The 19,691-nt window shown below is 42.6% G+C and overlaps 2 protein-coding genes across 7 annotated transcripts in view; one reads left to right on the top strand and one right to left on the bottom strand.

The window, feature by feature from the left end:
- Positions 1–19,691, top strand: part of LOC138952779 (ral GTPase-activating protein subunit alpha-1-like) — a 499,987-nt gene that overhangs the window by 204,580 nt on the left and 275,716 nt on the right. For all 6 annotated transcript variants that reach the window (XM_070324510.1, XM_070324511.1, XM_070324509.1 and 3 more), the window contains one exon: positions 9,950–10,058. In XM_070324510.1, the coding sequence (XP_070180611.1) occupies positions 9,950–10,058 (109 nt within the window). The remainder of the gene's footprint in view (positions 1–9,949; positions 10,059–19,691) is intronic.
- On the bottom strand, positions 374–2,191 carry LOC138952535 (piggyBac transposable element-derived protein 4-like). Its single transcript, XM_070324220.1, has 2 exons — positions 1,307–2,191; positions 374–1,233 (listed from the first exon to the last, which is right to left on the bottom strand). Exons 1-2 carry the CDS (start codon positions 2,065–2,067, stop codon positions 783–785), a joined length of 1,212 nt encoding a protein of 403 aa, XP_070180321.1. The 5' UTR covers positions 2,068–2,191; the 3' UTR covers positions 374–782.

Below are 19,691 nucleotides of genomic sequence, written 5' to 3'. Positions count from 1 at the left end.
AGAAACAATTGACAAGTGGCTCTATCCCATCTCCCCCCTTTCCCCGTCGCGATATAACCTTGAATGGTTGAAAACGACGTTAAACACCAAATAAAGAAAGATCTCGTCATAAGCGTAGCTCTGTTATTATCCAAGGCTTAGTTTTATTTTGAAGACAATTTGAAGCTCACAGTCCTCCTATTCTGTGGCACATTAATTCCTGTACGGAATGAACTTATAAGAAACTTAACCCAATGCCCCCTGACAAAAAAATGGCAGGCAGCCTTCTGAATCCTGAGCAAAGGGAAACAACTCCGCACAACATGCACACATACAAAACAAAACAATTCATATAAAATCATAGAGTACTCACATTTATGTAGAAGATGGCAGAATAACTCCAGAATACACTATAGTTTCATATGCAAGTATGTTCTGTTCACTTCCAATGTAATAAATGTTGTTAAAAAAAAAAAATCCAGCAAGTGTTCTTCAAAAACGTCCAACGTGTTGTGTAGATGTCAGCCTTCAGTCCTCATTTACACCAATATATGTTGAAAACTTGTGGAAATCACTTTACCAGAATGTCAGCAAAACATTTAGCAAGATTACTGATGTCACAGACACTTATTATCATTTTCTCTACCATTATTTTTGTTTATTTAGCGCAATAAACAAAATGTAGAAATGTTCATGTTTCTTGTTCTTGGCTGTTTCACGTTTTACATGTCTTGAATCACAATAAAAGTATTAAAAAAGAAGAAAAAAACCAGTTTGTGTGACTTGAAGTTGTACTTGTACAATTACTTGGACCCACTGGCCAATTCCAGGTGAAACTTTTGGAAGCACAGGCCTTTGCAGAGGTTGACGTTGCAGGTCATGCAGCCAAACACAGTTTGTGTGGAATAGTTCTTGGATGTGCGGATCTTCTGCTTCTCACACCAGTAGCAGTTCTTCTTTCTCAAAGCACACATGTGCTGGGAAATGTGGGAAGCTGGTTCAGTAGCACAAACACCAGCTTGGGAAACAGACTGCCTGGCGTTGTGCTTGCGGACGGCGTTACCTTGGCACAGAGTGCGTAGCACTTCGAGACGAAAGTCGATGTGTCGGGTTCCCTTTCTTGAGCGTTGTACAGGCTTGTTGGTGGCTTTCCAGATGAGAAAGGCATTGATCATGGCAGTCTGGAGAAGCCACCAGCACAAGTAGCGCCACCACCTCACAGACGGTCGTCCTACAGGGTAGTAGCTAGGAGCTCAGCTGGTCACCAAGGTCGACACCACCCATGTTGCCGTTGTAGTTCCCCACTGGCGCAGGAATCTGAATCTACTTCTTCCCCCCTGGGGCTTTCCTCTGTTCTTTCACCATCTTTGGCTGGGAGTTGGTGGACAGAACAGCAACAGGACGCTTGTCTTTCCACAGGGTTGCCACCATGTTGCCACACTGCCGAAAGAGAATGTCGCCAGACTTCATTTTTTTGGCGACAGCACCGCTCAGATCTGTAGGCCAGTTCTTCCTGTTTATTCTGATTGTAGAACACATGTATGTTTCTCGCCTCTGTAAGTCTTCTGCCAATTGCACCGAGGAAAAGTAGTTATCAAAATAAAGGTGGTGACCTTTATCCAGGAACCGGGAAGACATCCTCAGAATGACGTGGTGTCCTAGACCGTACGGCATGGGCTCATGGACCTTTCCCAGGTAAGGGTCGAAGTCCAGCATGTATCCCGTCCTGGGGTCTGCCACACACCACACCTTGATGCCCCAAGGGTTTGGTTTGCCCTTGATGTACTGCTTGAAGCTCAGGCGACCGTTAAATTTCACCATGGCCTCATCGATGGAGATGTGTTTCCCTGGGTGGTAGTGGGCGTGGCTGCTGGTCCTCACTTGCTCCAGCAGAGTGCGCACCTTGAAGAGAGGGTCATACTCAGCGTCACCTTTAGCTGCTGCCTTAGAGTTGTCATTGAGGTGGAAATACTGGCTCAGCTTTTCATACCTGTTCTTTGATATGACATCTGCAATGGCTGCCACACGCAGAAGGGGGTCTGATGACCAGTACATGCTGGTCTCCGGAAGATGGTGAATACCAAACATGAACTGGACAAAAATGAAGATTTTGATTTCTTCAGGTGTTGTTTCTTTCCAGTACTTATCAACTCCCTTCTCTTGTTGTTTCTGAGTTGCATACAAGTTGGTTTGTTCTGCAACATCTGACCAAAACTTGTCAGGAATCAGCAGGGAGAAGTAGTCAAAAGGAGTTGCATCCACAGGCAAATCGTGTGACACGCCTACTTTTCCCTCATGAGTAAAGCCTTCGAACACAGTCTCCTCCTTGACCGTGCTGAGCTTATCCGACCACCGGACAGTTGTCTCGTCTCTCTATTTCTTTGTCAGTCTCTTCTTTGTCTTGCGACATCGTTTCTTGGGACCAGTAGCAGCAGGCAAATTAGTTGCACTTCCACTACTGTCACTGCTCGACACTGGAGACACAGACGAAATCCCAGAAAAATCCTCTCGTAAGTCCTGTTGTCGAATAACAACACCGAGATCGATGTCAGACTCATCCCCTTTCACCTCTTCAAGTAGAAAACCTTCGAAAGGCGTGTCAGAATCGTCATCTGAGTTCCCCAAGATCGAACGCCATACTTCTAAACCTTCGTTCAACGCCATTTTGTCAGACAAAAAAATCTCAAACTTTGAAAATTCACAGCTAACACACTATCGCATCGATTCAAACTCTGCAAACGCTAGAATGAAGCAGCCGGAAGGAAGTGCATTAATCACATCCGGTCGCAAGGCCTTATGGGTAAGGCTGAAAGCGAAAGTGAAAGTAAGTGACCTAGTGTTTAGCGGGCCATGCCGGGCGTTTCAGGGATTTCATAGGGCACTTCCGGCGGGCCATGCCGGGCGGTTCAGGGGGCATTGGGTTAAAGTAACTTATACCAAATCCTTATAGAAACTTATGCAAATGAGGTCTCCACTTATGCAAATGAGGTCTCACTTGGTTATTATCCAAGGCTTAGTTTTATTTTGAAGACAATTTGAAGCTCATGCCACAGTCCTCCTATTCTGTGGCACATTCCTTTTATACCAAATCCTTATAGAAACTTATGCAAATGAGGTCAAACTTATAAGGGAAAATAAAGGGATGGGCAAAAAATCCTTGTAGTTTATAAGTTTTCCTTTTAGTTCACATAAGATATTAATTAGAATCCTGATAAGTTCTTATAAGAACTGAGCAAACCATCCTCATTAGTTTGACCTCATTTGGATTTAAAATCCTGACATTTATCTTACAAAATAGGAACTTGTGCGAGGCATTGTGAATTTTATAATCCCTGGCTGGTAGTGGTAAACTATGTGCTTGTTTTGACATTCAGGAGGTTTTCTGACAGAACAACTTCAACAAGTATAGCAATAACATTTGGAGCTATACATATTTTCAACCCAGGTCTTGGTAACTTACATTGTTCTCTGAGCCTAGGAACAACACAGTGTTACAGTACAATCAATCAATCAATCAATGACGCTTATATCGCGCATATTCCGTGGGTACAGTTCTAGGCGCTCTGCAGTGATGCCGTGTGAGATGAAATTTTATACGGCCAGTAGATTGCAGCCATTTCGGCGCATATTTACCTTTCACGGCCTATTATTCCAAGTCACACGGGTATAGGTAGACAATTATTAACTGTGCCTAAGCAATTTTGCCAGGAAAGACCCTTTTGTCAATCGTGGGATCTTTAACGTGCACACCCAATGTAGTGTACACGGGGGGAGGGTTCGGACACCGAAGAGAGTCTGCACACAAAGTTGACTCTGAAATAAATTTCCGCCGAACCTGGGATCGAACTCACGCTGACAGCGGCCAACTGAATACAAATCCAGCGCGCTACCAACTGAGCTATATCCCCGCCCCGGTACAGTACCCGGCGAAAGAAACGCAACTTATTCGCCAACTGTTGCAAGTGATTTTTCATCATTTTCAAATTGTCGTAAAATATGAACCAGATAAGGACCTACATCAAAAAGAAAAACAGATTCGTGGAGGATATTTTACTGACTCTAGGATTAGTGCATAGTATTTAATCATTCTTGTTTTTTACTTTTTGATAAATTGTGTTATACAGGGTAGGGGTCAAGCGAGTCGTGATTGCAGGCAAACGTGTCACTTAACACTTTCGCGACGGGAGGTGAATAAATCAGTAGCAGCGCTGACACGCCCTTGGACAGGAAGTGAATTTTTCAGTAATAGTCATACAAGGTACACGACTCGTGATTGCTTCCCGGTTTTTGAAGATTGCAATAAATTGAGTTGTTTCCCTTGATACACGTGGTTTCCTCTTCCGCCCTGATCAAATTAGTGCAGATTTGCGTGGTTTTTTCGAGAAAAAAAAAATGAATCGAAGACGGCCTTGTCACGGGAGGAGATTCTCCGGATGTTGGATCTTGAGGATCCTGTAGATCATGATTCCGACGTGTCGTTTTCGCCTCAAGAAAGCGATAATAGCAGTGATAGTGAGGAAGAAACAGTCCTGTTGTTGCTAGTACGAGTCGGCAAACTACACGGGGTGCGGGTACTGCTAGACGCACATCTCGGAATCGTGTTGGTGCAAGGGGGCGTGGCAGCACTGATAACAATGGCTGGCTGGAAAATATGAAATGTTTATAGGTGTACAGTTGGTACTTTGTTGTGAAAATGTGACTTATATTCAATATGGATTACCTGGACATCATTTGGTGAGTGTCACAGTTTTGTTTCATTTAAGTCAGGATGCTGTGAGTGAATGCGTGATTTGCTTGTTTTTTTCTTTGAACTGTCTCCTTATTTCTGCGTACAATGTTAACAATATTTCAGCTAATTCATAGGTTTTACACCTTGTTTGGTTATAACATTATTTATAATACTTTCTGTTAAAAAATAACTTTTAAAAAAGCAGTGGAAAAGAAAACACAAAAAAACCATTAAAAAACACACATTATCCCTCTTTCTTACCCCCCTATGCTAAAACAAATCGCGTGACAAACTTATAAATAGCACGACTGAACTGGGCATCCATTTTTGACTCACATGCGAAGCAAAAGTGAGTCTATGTACTCACCCGAGTCGTCCGTCCGTCCGTCCGTCCCGGCGTCCGTCCAGAAAACTTTAACGTTGGATATTTCTTGGACACTATTAAGTCTATCAACGCCTGATGTGGCCTGATGGTGTATGGTTACAAGATCTCAAAAAACATGTGCGGCAACTTGACCTCACTTCAAGTTCAAGGTCACAGGGGCCGTAATTGTTGTCTTAAAAACGACCATTTTTCACATTTTCGCATTTTTTTCTGAAGTTATCGAGAATGGCAACCTTAGCTATGTATGCTATACAGGGCAATGTAAGCCCTATCTTTGGACACCAGTTTGGTTGACCTTGCTTCAAGGTCAAGGTCGCAAGGGTCCTTTAAATATCCTGACTGACCCTATTTTTTCGCGCGACCCTAGACTTTTGTTTGGCATTTGGTAAAAAAAAAAAAAAAAAAGCCGTCTGCTGCCATCGTGAATGAGTCTGATTTCTTTATCGTTTTTTGGTATAGCTGCCAAGGCACTAACAATGGTAGGCTTCTTTGAAGCAATAACGTAGTTTCCTTTATTTATCTGATCTATGAGTTCCTGCTCCACTGCTACTTTATGCTGTATCGCTGATTTGTGGTTCTTATGTTCTACTGGTGTTACTACACTGCCTCTTGCAATAATGCGAAAACCGTGTTCTATGCCATCCAACAAAAAGGTCTTATCGCTATCATCTACCAGCTCATTTTGCCAAATATGAAGTTTTGCGCTAATGGAAGAACTACCACAGAGAAAGTTACAATTGTCAGGGTTCTGTGCTGCATAAGGACTAGAGTGGTTGGGGCCTACCTTGGCCGTAGAGACAATTTGCTGTGCTGGATCCTATATCAGGGGGTGGCTGCCAGGGTTCGCTGAGTGCTGGGTTGTGGGATGGTCCTTGCCGCAGCTGCTGCACGCGTGCTCGTAGATACAACGTGGACCATAGGCGCATGACCCCTTGTTGTACTGCAGGCACACCTCTTTGCCCCCGGGTCCTGTCGGTCGCTGTCGGTGCGCGCCACTGGCTCCGCCGTTGCCGCCAGACTTCTTGATGGTTGGCGTAGCCCGCTCCCGAAGCACAACTGTCGCCAGGTGTGGTGCTTCGGTCCCCCAGGACAATTTGTCGGCCGCCTGACGCTGTCGATATTCGTCGTCGAAGATGAGCACAGACTGCCAGGTGAAACGGCAGCCTAACTCCCCCACCATCTCTGTGTAGCGTAGATAGGCCGCTACATCAAAGTCTTTATCCCGAGACAGGAGTGTGGCCATGATTCTGGCATTTGCCACAATCCAGGCGGAGGGTGACACCCGATCTAACTTCGGCTTTGTATTGGGTAACTTGATTGTCACCCCTCCGCCCAGAGACACCTCCTCCTCCACAGCCAACGAGGATGAAACAAAATCGATGATTTTTAATCCCTCACCTTTGGGTCTTGCCGGCGTCACTGGCGAACCGTCCATGTTGAGTCGCCCCAACAATTCCGCCAAACCACTGGCACCTCTGGCGGTGTCGTTGCTCATGGGGCCTCCCCCATCTTTTGCTTGCAGGGTTTTAATCCCTGCCCGAAGCAGGGCAAGATGCCCCCTTTTTATGTTGGCACTCATGGAGTCCAAATCCTCCGGCTCGACACATTTGAGGGCCGCCAACGAATCGAACCCCTCTTTGACGAGGACGCTGGTCACCGCTGAAGGAAGGTTTGACTCCTTACACCATTGTTCTATTTCGGACATGATCATCAAATAATGTTCAATTTCCGACGCGCGCACTTCAATGCTGCTGCTGCTGCTGCCGCTGCTTTGCCGCTAATGCAAGAGCGTGTATCCTCTGGCACTCCCTTGCCAGAAAGTTTGGCGCCAAAACCTCCACTACAACACCCTCCCCCCTCCCTCCTTACTTCTAGGCCCCGCCCACATCCGCTATCTCCATTCCTTCCCCCTTCCTCACCATCCTTGTCCAGTCCTAAATACCATCGCTTCAGTTTAAAAACAATTTATCGTTCCTCTAAACTGACACTTTGAAAAAAAAAAATTTGAAAAAAAAAAAAATTTGAAAAAAAAAAAAAGGGGCTTTGTTTTTTGGCAAAATAACTTAAAAATATGTTTTGGGGAAATAAAAAAAATAATAAAAAAAAGTCCCGACCTACCGACCCTATTTTTGACTCACATGCGAAGCAAAAGTGAGTCTATGTACTCACCCGAGTCGTCCGTCCGTCCGTCCGTCCGTCCGTCCGTCCGGACGTCCGTCCGTCCGGAAAACTTTAACGTTGGATATTTCTTGGACACTATTCAGTCTATCAGTACCAAATTTGGCAAGATGGTGTATGATGACAAGGCCCCAAAAAACATACATAGCATCTTGACCTTGCTTCAAGGTCAAGGTCGCAGGGGCCATAAATGTTGCCTAAAAAACAGCTATTTTTCACATTTTTCACATTTTCTCTGAAGTTTTTGAGATTCAATACCTCACCTATATATGATATATAGGGCAAAGTAAGCCCCGTCTTTTGATACCAGTTTGGTTTACCTTGCTTCAAGGTCAAGGTCACAGGAGCTCTTCAAAGTTGGATTGTATACATATTTTGAAGTGGCCTTGACCCTGAACTATGGAAGATAACTGTTTCAAACTTAAAAATTATGTGGGGCACATGTTATGCTTTCATCATGAGACACATTTGGTCACATATGATCAAGGTCAAGGTCACTTTGACCCTTATGAAATGTGACCAAAATAAGGTAGTGAACCACTAAAAGTGACCATATCTCATGGTAGAAAGAGCCAATAAGCACCATTGTACTTCCTATGTCTTGAATTAACAGCTTTGTGTTGCATGACCTTGGATGACCTTGACCTTGGGTCAAGGTCACATGTATTTTGGTAGGAAAAATGTGTAAAGCATGTGAGTCGTATGGGCTTTGCCCTTCTTGTTGTTGGCCTATGTTACCGTTAACAAACTTTTTTTTTTTTGTGCCTAATAATGCATTTCTATAACTAACTTATAACAAAAACCCAGCTTGTTTCAGTCATAAAGTGTGTCTTAAATATGAGTTTATCCACTGTCCGACCCATCCAATGTATAAAAAAAAAAAAAAAATATATATATAATTAGATAATTGGTCAGTGGAAAACTACAGGGGGGGCATCGTAAGCTTGCTTACGATGGGCAAGGGAGCGAACTGGTAAGAGTTAATGTGCATTTTCTTAGAGGGGCTTGGCTGCCGTAAGAAATGAATGGCCTCCACAAGTGTCTTTATCTTGTTAAAAAATATGCATTTTTACGATTTTTGTAGCGTGTTGAAGTGACACGTTTGCCTGCAATCACGACTCGCTTGACCCCTTCCCTGCATAACACAATTTATCAAAAAGTAAAAAACAAAAATGATTAAATACTATGCATTAATCCTAGAGCCAGTAAAATATCCTCCACGAATCTGTTTTTCTTTTTGATGTACCTTATCTGGTTCATATTTTACGACAATTTGAAAATGATGAAAAATCACTTGCAACAGTTGGCGCGAATGAGTTGCATTTCTTTCGCCGGGTACTGTACACTGTGATTGATCATGAAAGAAGACTTGGTAAACTGCCCCCAGTGCATGGTAGCAGTAGTTAATGTATCCTTTCAAAGTTTCTTTCATTCCCTAATTTATTTGTCCCAGCCCACAGTCAGTAGCAATAAAAGTTGCTAAAAAAAGCATGTCTGCTCAAAAGATCACTGTTAAAACGTGCTTGCAGCCTATTTGGGAACAAACAGAGCCTGCTGCTTCATTTTTGCAATACTGGTTGATCTCTAGCAGACGACAGGAAACCCCCCGCGGGTTAGGGGGAAGAATTTACCCGATGCTCCCCAGCATGTCGTAAGAGGCGACTGACGGATTCTGTTTCTCTTTTTACCCTTGTTAAGTGTTTCTTGTATAGAATATAGTCAATTTTTGTAAAGATTTTAGTCAAGCAGTATGTAAGAAATGTTAAGTCCTTTGTACTGGAAACTTGCATTCTCCCAGTAAGGTAATACATTGTACTACGTTGCAAGCCCCTGGAGCAAATTTTTGATTAGTGCTTTTGTGAACAAGAAACAATTGACAAGTGGCTCTATCCCATCTCCCCCCTTTCCCCGTCGCGATATAACCTTCGTGGTTGAAAACGACGTTAAACACCAAATAAAGAAAGAAAGACCACAGGAAAATGATGATTACCTCCCCTGAATTTAAACACCATGATGTTTTTGAAGATTTGAAACCCACCTGCACCCCTGAAAATACTGCACATCTAATCCTTGCAGAAAATAGGAATCTATTTATACATCTTGCATAAAGCTCTGCAGTTCTCTTTAAGCCAATTAACCTGCTTTAATTGACAACATTCTGTATAGAACCACATGGGTGAAACTAGCCCGTCAATTGACAGAGGTCCGTCAATTAAAAAAATATTGTGCGGTCAATCCCCAACAAAAAAATGGTATTGGCTTACTTGTGGCGATGTTCGTGAAACTCGTTTGAACTGCTGACGCGATCTGGTTTCAGCTTTTGGTTTGACCGGAAGTACTCTTGGACAAGGCACTAGCAGGTCTAGACATAAATTGATGTGGGAGATCAGAAAACTCTGGGATTCGTACCTTGAATCTTCCACACGGAAGGCTGACGTCTTAAATCTCGGCCATTTTTGCCATCCTCTGGCGCATTTTATTTATCAATCTGACTGTACTGAATCATGTTATGAACAGAGTCTGAAAAAGAAAATAGCATGAGCGTTGAAGGAGACTCTCACTATATTTAGAGCGCTTACTTCCCTTTGTTTCCAAAATCTTTGGCATATATTATGTCCAGAGGATTGATGAGGGAGTGGTGGGGGATTAAAGTTTGACATGAAGGTGGTGTGTTTCAGGTGTATTGCAGTCAGCAGCATTGGCATCTTCCTGTACGGGGAACTCCTTCACAACTCACAGCATCCCAAAATGAAAGAGGCCATCAATGTGCTACTGGGGGCGCTCATGGTAAGTATAGATCTATAAGTACAGATGACTTTTTCTTGTTTAATTTAAATGAGATGGCCCCTGCAGAATTTGGAAGAAGAAGATGCCATTCTGTGTGACTTCTTTTTTTGTCCTCCTGAAATGCCAGGAATTCGCAACAATAGTGATCTTTTTTGTTTTCTTGTTTGTGTATATGAGCCTGTGCTAAAAGGTGGTGCTAAAAAGTGGGTCGACATACCCGAGGAAAGTGAAATAGATTATTAGATGTTGCAAAGCCTACCACTGGAAACAGTAGTGTTTCTTGTTTGTAAATCAGGTTGTAGAAAGATAACTTTGTACACAATTTTTGAGAAATCAGCGTTTAAGCAACTTTGCGGAAAATACTGTGATTTTGAAGGTGATCCTAACTGACATCTTCAACACGTTCCTCATGAAGATATAGTTCCGGATGGAGACCCCGGCCTTGGTCAGAGAGGCCCTTCGCCCGGGCGACAGGGTGACCTCGGTGGATTTAAGGGACTCCTATTTTCACATCCTTATGCGTCCTGCAGACAGGAAGTGGCTCCGTTTCCGCTGGGGTCACCAGGTTTTTCATTTCAGGGCTCTGGCTCCATGGGTGTTTACCATGGTGGGCAGTCAGTTGTGTGTTCTGATCAGACAGAGAGGTATTCGTCTCTGGGCATACCTCAACGACTGGTTGATCTTGAATCAGAGTCAATCAGCTTGCCAGCTGCACATACAGATCGTGTTGAACCAGGCTTTTTGCCTGGGTTTCTCAGTAAACCAGGCAAAATCCGAGCTGTCAGAGTTCTATCTACCTGGACATGTCGTTCGACACTGTCTCTTGGAAGGTTCGTCCTTCACAGGAGAGAATGGAGAGGCTTCAGGCTCTTATCACTGCCACGCCGGCACGACAGCAGACCTCTGCGAGGTCTTAGCCTCGATCCTCGGTCAGATGGAATCGATGGCCATGCTGGTCCCTCAAGGGAGGGTTTTAAAGAGACCTTTTTCAGTCTTCCCTCAAGTCTCTTTGGGACCCGGCCTCACAGGACTGGGACAAGAGTGTCCTCCTCCAGGGTTGGTTCCGTCACACGACGAGTCGGTGGCTGGAATTCGATTGGATCGCTCAGGGGGTTCCCCTGGTATTGCCCCCTCCGGACTTAGACCTCTTCACGGATGCGTCTCTGTTCGGATGAGGATCCCACATTGGCAGTCACAGTCTTGGGGCTGTGGACGCAGACACAACTCCTTTGGCATATCAATCGCCTGGAGTTAGGAGCAGTAGCTCTCAGTCTCCTAGCTTTTCTCTCTGGCCATAGGCAGGCATGTCCGGTACGGACAATACTACCGTTGCTGCCTATGTCCACGAGCAGGGAGGAGCAAGATCTCGCTCCCTGTCAGACAGAGCTTGCGAGATTCTGATTTGGTGCCACTCACACCAAGTCAACATCTCAGCGAAATATCTCCCCGGCAGGCTCAATACTCTGGCCGACTCGCTCAGCAGGACCTCTCAGGTTTTGCACACGGATTGGACCATCACACAAGGGGCTCTTCAGCGCCTGTGGGTTCAGGGGAAAAGCCTATGATAGACCTCTTTGCTACCAAGTTTACCAAGAGGCTGCCAATTTTCGGGTCCCCTTTCCTGGACTCAAAGGCTTGGCACAGCAACGCCATGGAGAGCTCGTGGACAGGCCCTCAGGCCTACGATTTTGCCCCCTTCCTCTGCTCAGCGGAGTCGTGAGGAAAGCCGAGCCGGAACGGCTGGCTCTTCTACTGACAGCTCCCATGTGGCCAGTGAAGCATAGGTTCCCAGACCTTCTGCCTACAGGGCTGGAGGTTGGGCTGACAGCGTTACAGAACTCGGGTGCTTCCGTTCTGACGCTGGACTGAGTGCAGAAAGCACATAGGTCCTCCACTTCCTCAGTGTATGCCTCCCATTGGTCTTCTTGGGCCAAGTGGTGTTTAGAGCATGGGTTAAACGCCTTAGCGCCCCGCTCAATCCAGGTGGCTAATCACCTCTTTTTCTTATCGGCTCCGGGCAGCTCGGCCTCTTCTCTGAGGGTCAGGCGTTTGGCGATCTCAGCTACCTTGAAACAAATTGGCCTCTCTATCGATGTTCATGGCGCAATCGTGGGCGTGATCAAAGTCCTCGTTGCAAGAGGTTAAAAGGCGTACCCCTGACCCTGCTTGGGATTTGTTTTGGGGTTTGAAATTTTTTGCGTTCTTCGGCATTTGCGCCTTTACGTCTGGCTAGTTTGCTAAACTTAACGCGTAAGACTTTGTTCCTCTTACTCCTGGCCACAGCCCTCAGGGGCAGCGAGACCCATGCGCTCTCGGGGTTGCTGGGGGATGTAGCCTTTGAACTTAATGGTTCCGTTTCACTGCATTTTTGGCCTGATTTCCTTGCCAACAATCAGAAACCTGGTCAATCTCCTCCGGGATTCACGTCCCTCCTCTCGGGAGGATTCTCGCTCCGGGCGAGTCAATTGGAGCTAAGAGCCAAAAGCTCCTGTTCTTATCTCTTAACACTAAACGTGAAAGACATCTTTAAATTAGCTCTCACAGGAGGCGTTTGCGACTCTCATAGGACAGGCCTATGAGTTCAGTCCTCCCTCTGTCCTCTGCACGGGTTCATGAGTCCAGAGCCTGGGCTTCTTCTCTTGCTGTGTTGCGTTCTGGGCCCGTATGCATGAACTGGAAGTCAGAAACACTGGAAGTAGAGGCCTCTTTTGAAAGTGGGAACTCCCGAAGTTAACTTTCTAACTGTTCCCTATGCATGAACGCCGTTGTGTTGACTTCGAGAGTACTCGATCAAGGTCGCGAAAATTGGGGGAATCCCAACTAGTACATGCATTTGTTAACGGTAAGCTTGGCGACCAGAAGAAACAAGTCTCATCGCGAGTTCAAAAGGGCGAACGTTGTGCGCGCTGTAGTACTAACAGCGTTATTGCTGTTGTTTTTTGAATGGTTAAACGCAAGGGTCGGTTCAAACCTGTGATGATTGTCTTGGAATCGAATGACTGCCTAGCTATGACAATGACTTTGTTGACCTGAATGTTATGGAGAAAAATAAATGATTATGTTGAACTTTTTTTCTCCTTTTTTTTACATTTAGTCAAGTTTTGACTAAATGTTTTAACGTAGAGGGGGGAATCGAGACGAGGGTCGTGGTGTATGTGCGTGTGTGTGTGTGTGTGTGTGTGTGTGTGTAGAGCGATTCAGACTAAACTACTGGACCGATCTTTATGAAATTTGACATGAGAGTTCCTGGGTATGAAATCCCCGAACGTTTTTTTCATTTTTTTGATAAATGTCTTTGATGACGTCATATCCGGCTTTTCGTGAAAGTTGAGGCGGCACTGTCACGCCCTCATTTTTCAACCAAATTGGTTGAAATTTTGGTCAAGTAATCTTCGACGAAGCCCGGACTTCGGTATTGCATTTCAGCTTGGTGGCTTAAAAATTAATTAATGACTTTGGTCATTAAAAATCTGAAAATTGTAAAAAAAAAATAAAAATTTATAAAACTATCCAAATTTACGTTCATCTTATTCTCCATCATTTGCTGATTCCAAAAACATATAAATATGTTATATTTGGATTAAAAACAAGCTCTGAAAATTAAATATATAAAAATTATTATCAAAATTAAATTGTCGAAATCAATTTAAAAACACTTTCATCTTATTCCTTGTCGGTTCCTGATTCCAAAAACATATAGATATGATATGTTTGGATTTAAAACACGCTCAGAAAGTTAAAACAAAGAGAGGTACAGAAAAGCGTGCTATCCTTCTTAGCGCAACTACTACCCCGCTCTTCTTGTCAATTTCACTGCCTTTGCCATGAGCGGTGGACTGACGATGCTACGAGTATACGGTCTTGCTGAAAAATGGCATTGCGTTCAGTTTCATTCTGTGAGTTCGACAGCTACTTGACTAAATGTTGTATTTTCGCCTTACGCGACTTGTTCATTTTTATCTCAGTTGGCAGGCAGCTTCTTCTTTTCTTTTTTTTTTTATTTTTGTTGTTATCGGGGAGCATCCATCTTTATTGATCTTTTTTTCTGTTCTTTTTTCCTGCTTTTTATATTAATGTACAGTTGAAAGTCAAGATTGGATTTTTTGTGAAAGCATAGGACAGTTTCTTTACGCAATTAAAAAAAAATGAACACAGAGACAAAAACCGCGTGTTGCAGCCTGAATGCAATTTAGGCCTATAAAGAAAAAGATTAATAAAAAAAAATAATTAAAACATTTTTTGCTCCCAGCGGCATTTAAACCCAGAGCGCCGGATCGAATTTCCGAATCCGTAACCACTGCAGCATGCAACTCGTGTGAAATATGCGTGATGATAAGATGTAATATGAGTTATTTAGTCGTGATGGTTTGAAAGCACGCCACCTTCGCCGAATGACTCGAGCTCGTTGTTTTCGGTTAGTATCTGATCGAACTGTCGCTTTTGAGCCACTCTGTTTCAAGCATTTCACCTAAATTAAACAAGAACGTCACAGTTCGTGTTTATGGTGCAAGGTAGCCGACCGTCTCATTGTAGCCAAGTTACGACAGTTGCTCGATTGACGCATTTCACGTCTTCGATATTCTGTCTGAGCTCATTTCCCAATGAGCTGCCTTAAAAACAGGAATGTCCTGCAATTGTAGTATGCGTTGGAGGTTTCTTTTGGATGGGTAATGACCCTTAAGAAGCGATATCGTCGTATAATAATGTCAAGTGAGAGACCCTGCAAATTAACATTGAAAGTGGGAACTTCGGAAGCAAAGTTGCCAGCTACTCGGTATGCAAGAGCTAAATTGAAAGCCGAAGTAGTGGCTTCGAGAGTTCTGAGGTCAAGGTCGAGGAAATTGGGGGAATCCCAATTAGTGCGCATGCGTTTGTAAACGGTAGGCTTGGTGACCAGAGGAAAGAAATCTCATCGCGAGTTCGTAAATGGGCGAACGTTGATCGCGCTGTAGCTTTTACTATAGTTGTTGCTTCTGCCTGGTTGAACGAAAGGGTCGGTTCAAAGCTGTGATGATTGTCTTGAAATTGATAGACTGTCTATAATAATGATTTTGTTGACCAGAATGTTGGGGAGAATAAAACATTTTTTGTTTATGTGGTAGCGAAGTCGGTTATGTTAAACCTCTTCTTTTTTTTAATGATTGTGTATCAGTAAAACTGTTTTGGACAAAATAGGTTGGTTAGATCGAGCGAATGTTTGGGTCACTGGTAAATTTGAAAAGGCAGAAATCAATCAGTGTTTGGGGAATCAAGATATAAGGTGGAGTGAAAAGAAGATAAGTTCAGTGACTTTCATATTAATTGGGGAAATGTGTGTCCGAATTTTTACAAAAGATAAATTGTTAAAGAATAAAAAATAACACCCAAACACCAAAATGAAATAAATATTTCGGAGTGAAAACTCCTTCTTCAGTAATCATGTAATGGAATCAAAACAAACGATGACGTAAAAACAGAAAGGAAATTACGTAAGAATACAAATGACGTCATTCTAAAAATAGATAAAACACGTGCAAATTTGCTATTGTTCTCTCTCTCTCTCTCTCTCTCTCTCTCTCTCTCTCTCTCTCTCTCTCTCTCTCTCTCTCTCTCTCTCTCTCTCTCTCTCTCTCTCTCTCTCTCTCTCTCTCTCTCTCTCTCTCTCTCTAAAGTAAGCAGTAAAGGTAAAACGTCATATGTTTGCAAGCACATACACTTGAGCACACTCACTCCCACACGCACACACACACATACTTCCAGGTGTTGAATGCGATCCAGGGAGCTAACATGTTACAAGGCTGATAAGTTTATAGCCATAGGACACTGTTTATCTTGTTGATAGCGTCAAAAGACGTTGTGTACTCTGCTGCGAACAACAAAGGGATAATTATAGAAGAATATCCAAACATTATATCCGCGAACAGCCTCGTAATAACAAATACAGAGGGTAGCAACAGTCAATTAGTCAAACACATTAAGTCCGTCAGGGAAATTGGTCTGCAGCTGATGTCTCCAGAACCTTTCTCTTCTTTTTCTCAAAGCAATGTCTTCTGCATGGATTTTTTCTATGGCTGTGCATTGCATGTCTGCTAGTGTATGTCCAGGGAGATTAAAATGTTTAGCGACCATTGTATCTTCTCGTGTATATTTTGATGTACTGTCCGTGTGTCCTGCATGATCTTTGTAGTGTTTGATGTTGTGCCTGTGGCCATAGAAACGTTTTTTAAGTGTCTGTCCAGTTTCGCCGACATACTGACATTTTTTGCATTTGCCACAGTCAATTAGGTAAACCAAGTTGGTTGTGTCACAGGACATGAAAGTTCTGATATTGTGTGTACCTCTATTAACAACACTGTGGAATGTCCTCGTCTCCTGCAAGTGCCCCCCGCACAACACACACCTCCTCCCACTGCACCTATAGCATCCATTTTGCTGGTGAAAGGGCTTCTGGTGAACACCATTGTTGCTACTAGTGCATTGTGAAGAGGCGCGCCCCACGCAAGGAGCACCCACAAAAGACGAAGACACACCACACTGCTGCGGTTGATCTTCATGTCTCTGCTGCTGCTGTTGGTCATCAGGTTCTTGTTGCTGCTGCTGTTGGTCATCAGGTTTTTGTTGCTGCTGCTGTAACTCATCAGAGTCTTGTTGCTGCTGCTGTTGGTCATCAGGTTCTTGCTGCTGCTGCTGTTGTTCATCAGGTTCTTGTTGATGTTGGTAATTGGTCATGGCTCAGAAAAGGTGTCGAATTTGTGGGACACTTGAGTCACAAATACAAACTCTTGGATTACTTTCCATTTTGGGGTCCAGCAAAACTGTTTATGTGTTTAGTTGTGTCTGGGCAGTAACAATGTATTTTCATCAATTACTGCGGAATGAATTGCATTTTAAATTTTAACTGGAGTGTGTTACATAACACCGTGTCACACATTGTTTTCTAATATACAGTTAACAGTAAACCTATTACACAATAAAAGTTAACTGCATTAGTTAGTATCTACCTTGATCTTCATTTGTGAAAAGTGGCATTCCCCGACAGCAATAATCTCCATATCTAGGTACCCTAGGAATGTGTGTATGTTACATGAACACCAATAAACAAAACAACGATCAAACAAGTACTCAAAGAACTGAAAAGATTACTGTTTCAGCAGTCAATCAATTCTTAGTTCCACACACTTCATACGGACAGTCTGCAAAAAAAATCAAATCAGAACAAGATGTGAAAATGTATTCAAACAAAAATCAACTTTCTGTGTCTCACAACACAGACATTCAAAACTGCTAAATTCCTATTTATTTTACACACACAACCTTAGAAATACATGTAATGGGAAGAGAAACAAGTACATAATAGTAAAGAGTTGAAATGCATCAATGATACCGGACCCGTTATTCCCATTATCAGTTATCTGTCAAGTCATTCCTAAAAGTTTCCAATGAGTGTGTTACATTTCACCAAAAAAATCAAACTTTAGGACACTGTCAAGATATTCACATGAAAAATGCATGCAAAAGAATGAAAAATGAAAGAGCAAAACCATAACAACCTGACAATGATGTCTTATGACTTCTACCATGCTCCAATTCACAATACAGAGAAGATTTTCTCACTTTTAACACTGAGTGTGTTACATTTCACCAAAAAAGTCTTACTTCACATTATTTTGTAAGGTATAAAGCATATATCCATCCACTTGGTAATGAAAACAATACACTGTACAAAAAAACTTGATAAACCCAACAAAAAAATCTTAGGTTGAAGGCGGATTTTGAAGTTATCAAGGAAAATGCTGTTTATTCGCCAATGAGTGTGTTACAAAACACTGTCATAACATGAACAAAACGTTGTTCATATTCAGTGCATTCAGTTAATTGTGAAATTAATTATAAGAATGACACCATGGTTGCTACACAACTATTGAAACTATTGTTGACACATTCCGACAGCAATAATCTGCATATCTCGGTACCCTAGGCAAGTGTGTGTGTTACATGAACACCAATAAACAAAACAACGATCAAACAAGTACTCAAAGAACTGAAAATTACCAATCCTTCAAAGTAAATTGTAACAAGAAGGGCAAAGCCCATACGACTCACATGCTTGACCTTGACCTTTACATGACCTTGACCTTCAGGGTCAAGGTCAAATAACTAAACCTAGCAATGACATCATACACTAAGAACTGCTTTACACATTTTTCCTACCAAAATACATGTGACCTTGACTCAAGGTCAAGGTCATCCAAGGTCATGCAACACAAAGCTGTTAATTCAAGACATAGGAAGTACAATGGTGCTTATTGGCTCTTTCTACCATGAGATATGGTCACTTTTAGTGGTTCACTACCTTATTTTGGTCACATTTCATAAGGGTCAAAGTGACCTTGACCTTGATCATATGTGACCAAATGTGTCTCATGAGGAAAGCATAACATGTGCTTTTAAGTTTGAAACAGTTATCTTCCATAGTTCAGGGTCAAGGTCACTTCAAAATATGTATACAATCCAACTTTGAAGAGCTCCTGTGACCTTGACCTTGAGGCAAGGTAAACCAAACTGGTATCAAAAGATGGGGCTTACTTTGCCCTATATATCATATATAGGTGAGGTATTGAATCTCAAAAACTTCAGAGAAAATGGGAAAAATGTGAAAAATAGCTGTTTTTTAGACAACATTTATGGCCCCTGCGACCTTGACCTTGAAGCAAGGTCAAGATGCTATGTATGTTTTTTGGGGCCTTGTCATCATACACCATCTTGCCAAATTTGGTACTGATAGACTGAATAGTGTCCAAGAAATATCCAACGTTAAAGTTTTCCGGACGGACGGACGGACGACTCGGGTGAGTACATACTCACTTTTGCTTCGCATGTGAGTCAAAAAAACACTCTAATTCAAAACAATAAACGCAGACATCCTTTTCTGTTTACTTGATTCATTCCTTACTTTGTTCCAGCAAGATTTAAATAATTTTCAAGATAACTGTACAAACTATTGGAGTGTGTTACCTCTCACGATGTGCGAGTGGTGTGAGTAACACACTCAACACTGTTCCTAAAAAAACCCACTCTAATTCAAAACAATAAACGCAGACATCATTTTCTGTTTACTTGATTCATTCCTTACTTTGTTCCAGCAAGATTTAATTAATTTTCAAGATAACTCTACAAACGATTGGAGTGTGTTACCTCTCACGATGTGCGAGTGGTGTGAGTAACACACTCAACACTGTTCCTAAAAAAAACACCTCTAAATCGTCTAATTCAAAACAATAAACGCAGACATCAGTTTCTGTTTACTTGATTCATTCCTTACTTTGTTCCAGCAAGATTTAAATAATTTTCAAGATAACTGTACAAACTATTGGAGTGTGTTACCTCTCACGAAGTGCGAGTGGTGTGAGTAACACACTCAACACTGTTCCTAAAAAAAAACCTCTAATTCAAACAATAAACGCAGACATCATTTTCTGTTTACTTGATTCATTCCTTACTTTGTTCCAGCAAGATTTAAATAATTTTCAAGATAACTCTACAAACGATTGGAGTGTGTTACCTCTCACGATGTGCGAGTGGTGTGAGTAACACACTCAACACTGTTCCTAAAAAAAACCACTCTAATTCAAAACAATAAACGCAGACATCATT

The sequence above is a fragment of the Littorina saxatilis genome, linkage group LG17 (genome assembly GCF_037325665.1).
Source record: "Littorina saxatilis isolate snail1 linkage group LG17, US_GU_Lsax_2.0, whole genome shotgun sequence".
Taxonomy (NCBI): domain Eukaryota; kingdom Metazoa; phylum Mollusca; class Gastropoda; order Littorinimorpha; family Littorinidae; genus Littorina; species Littorina saxatilis.
The sequence above is the reverse complement of the archived record's forward strand: the minus strand, read 5'-3'. Positions and strand labels throughout refer to the sequence as shown.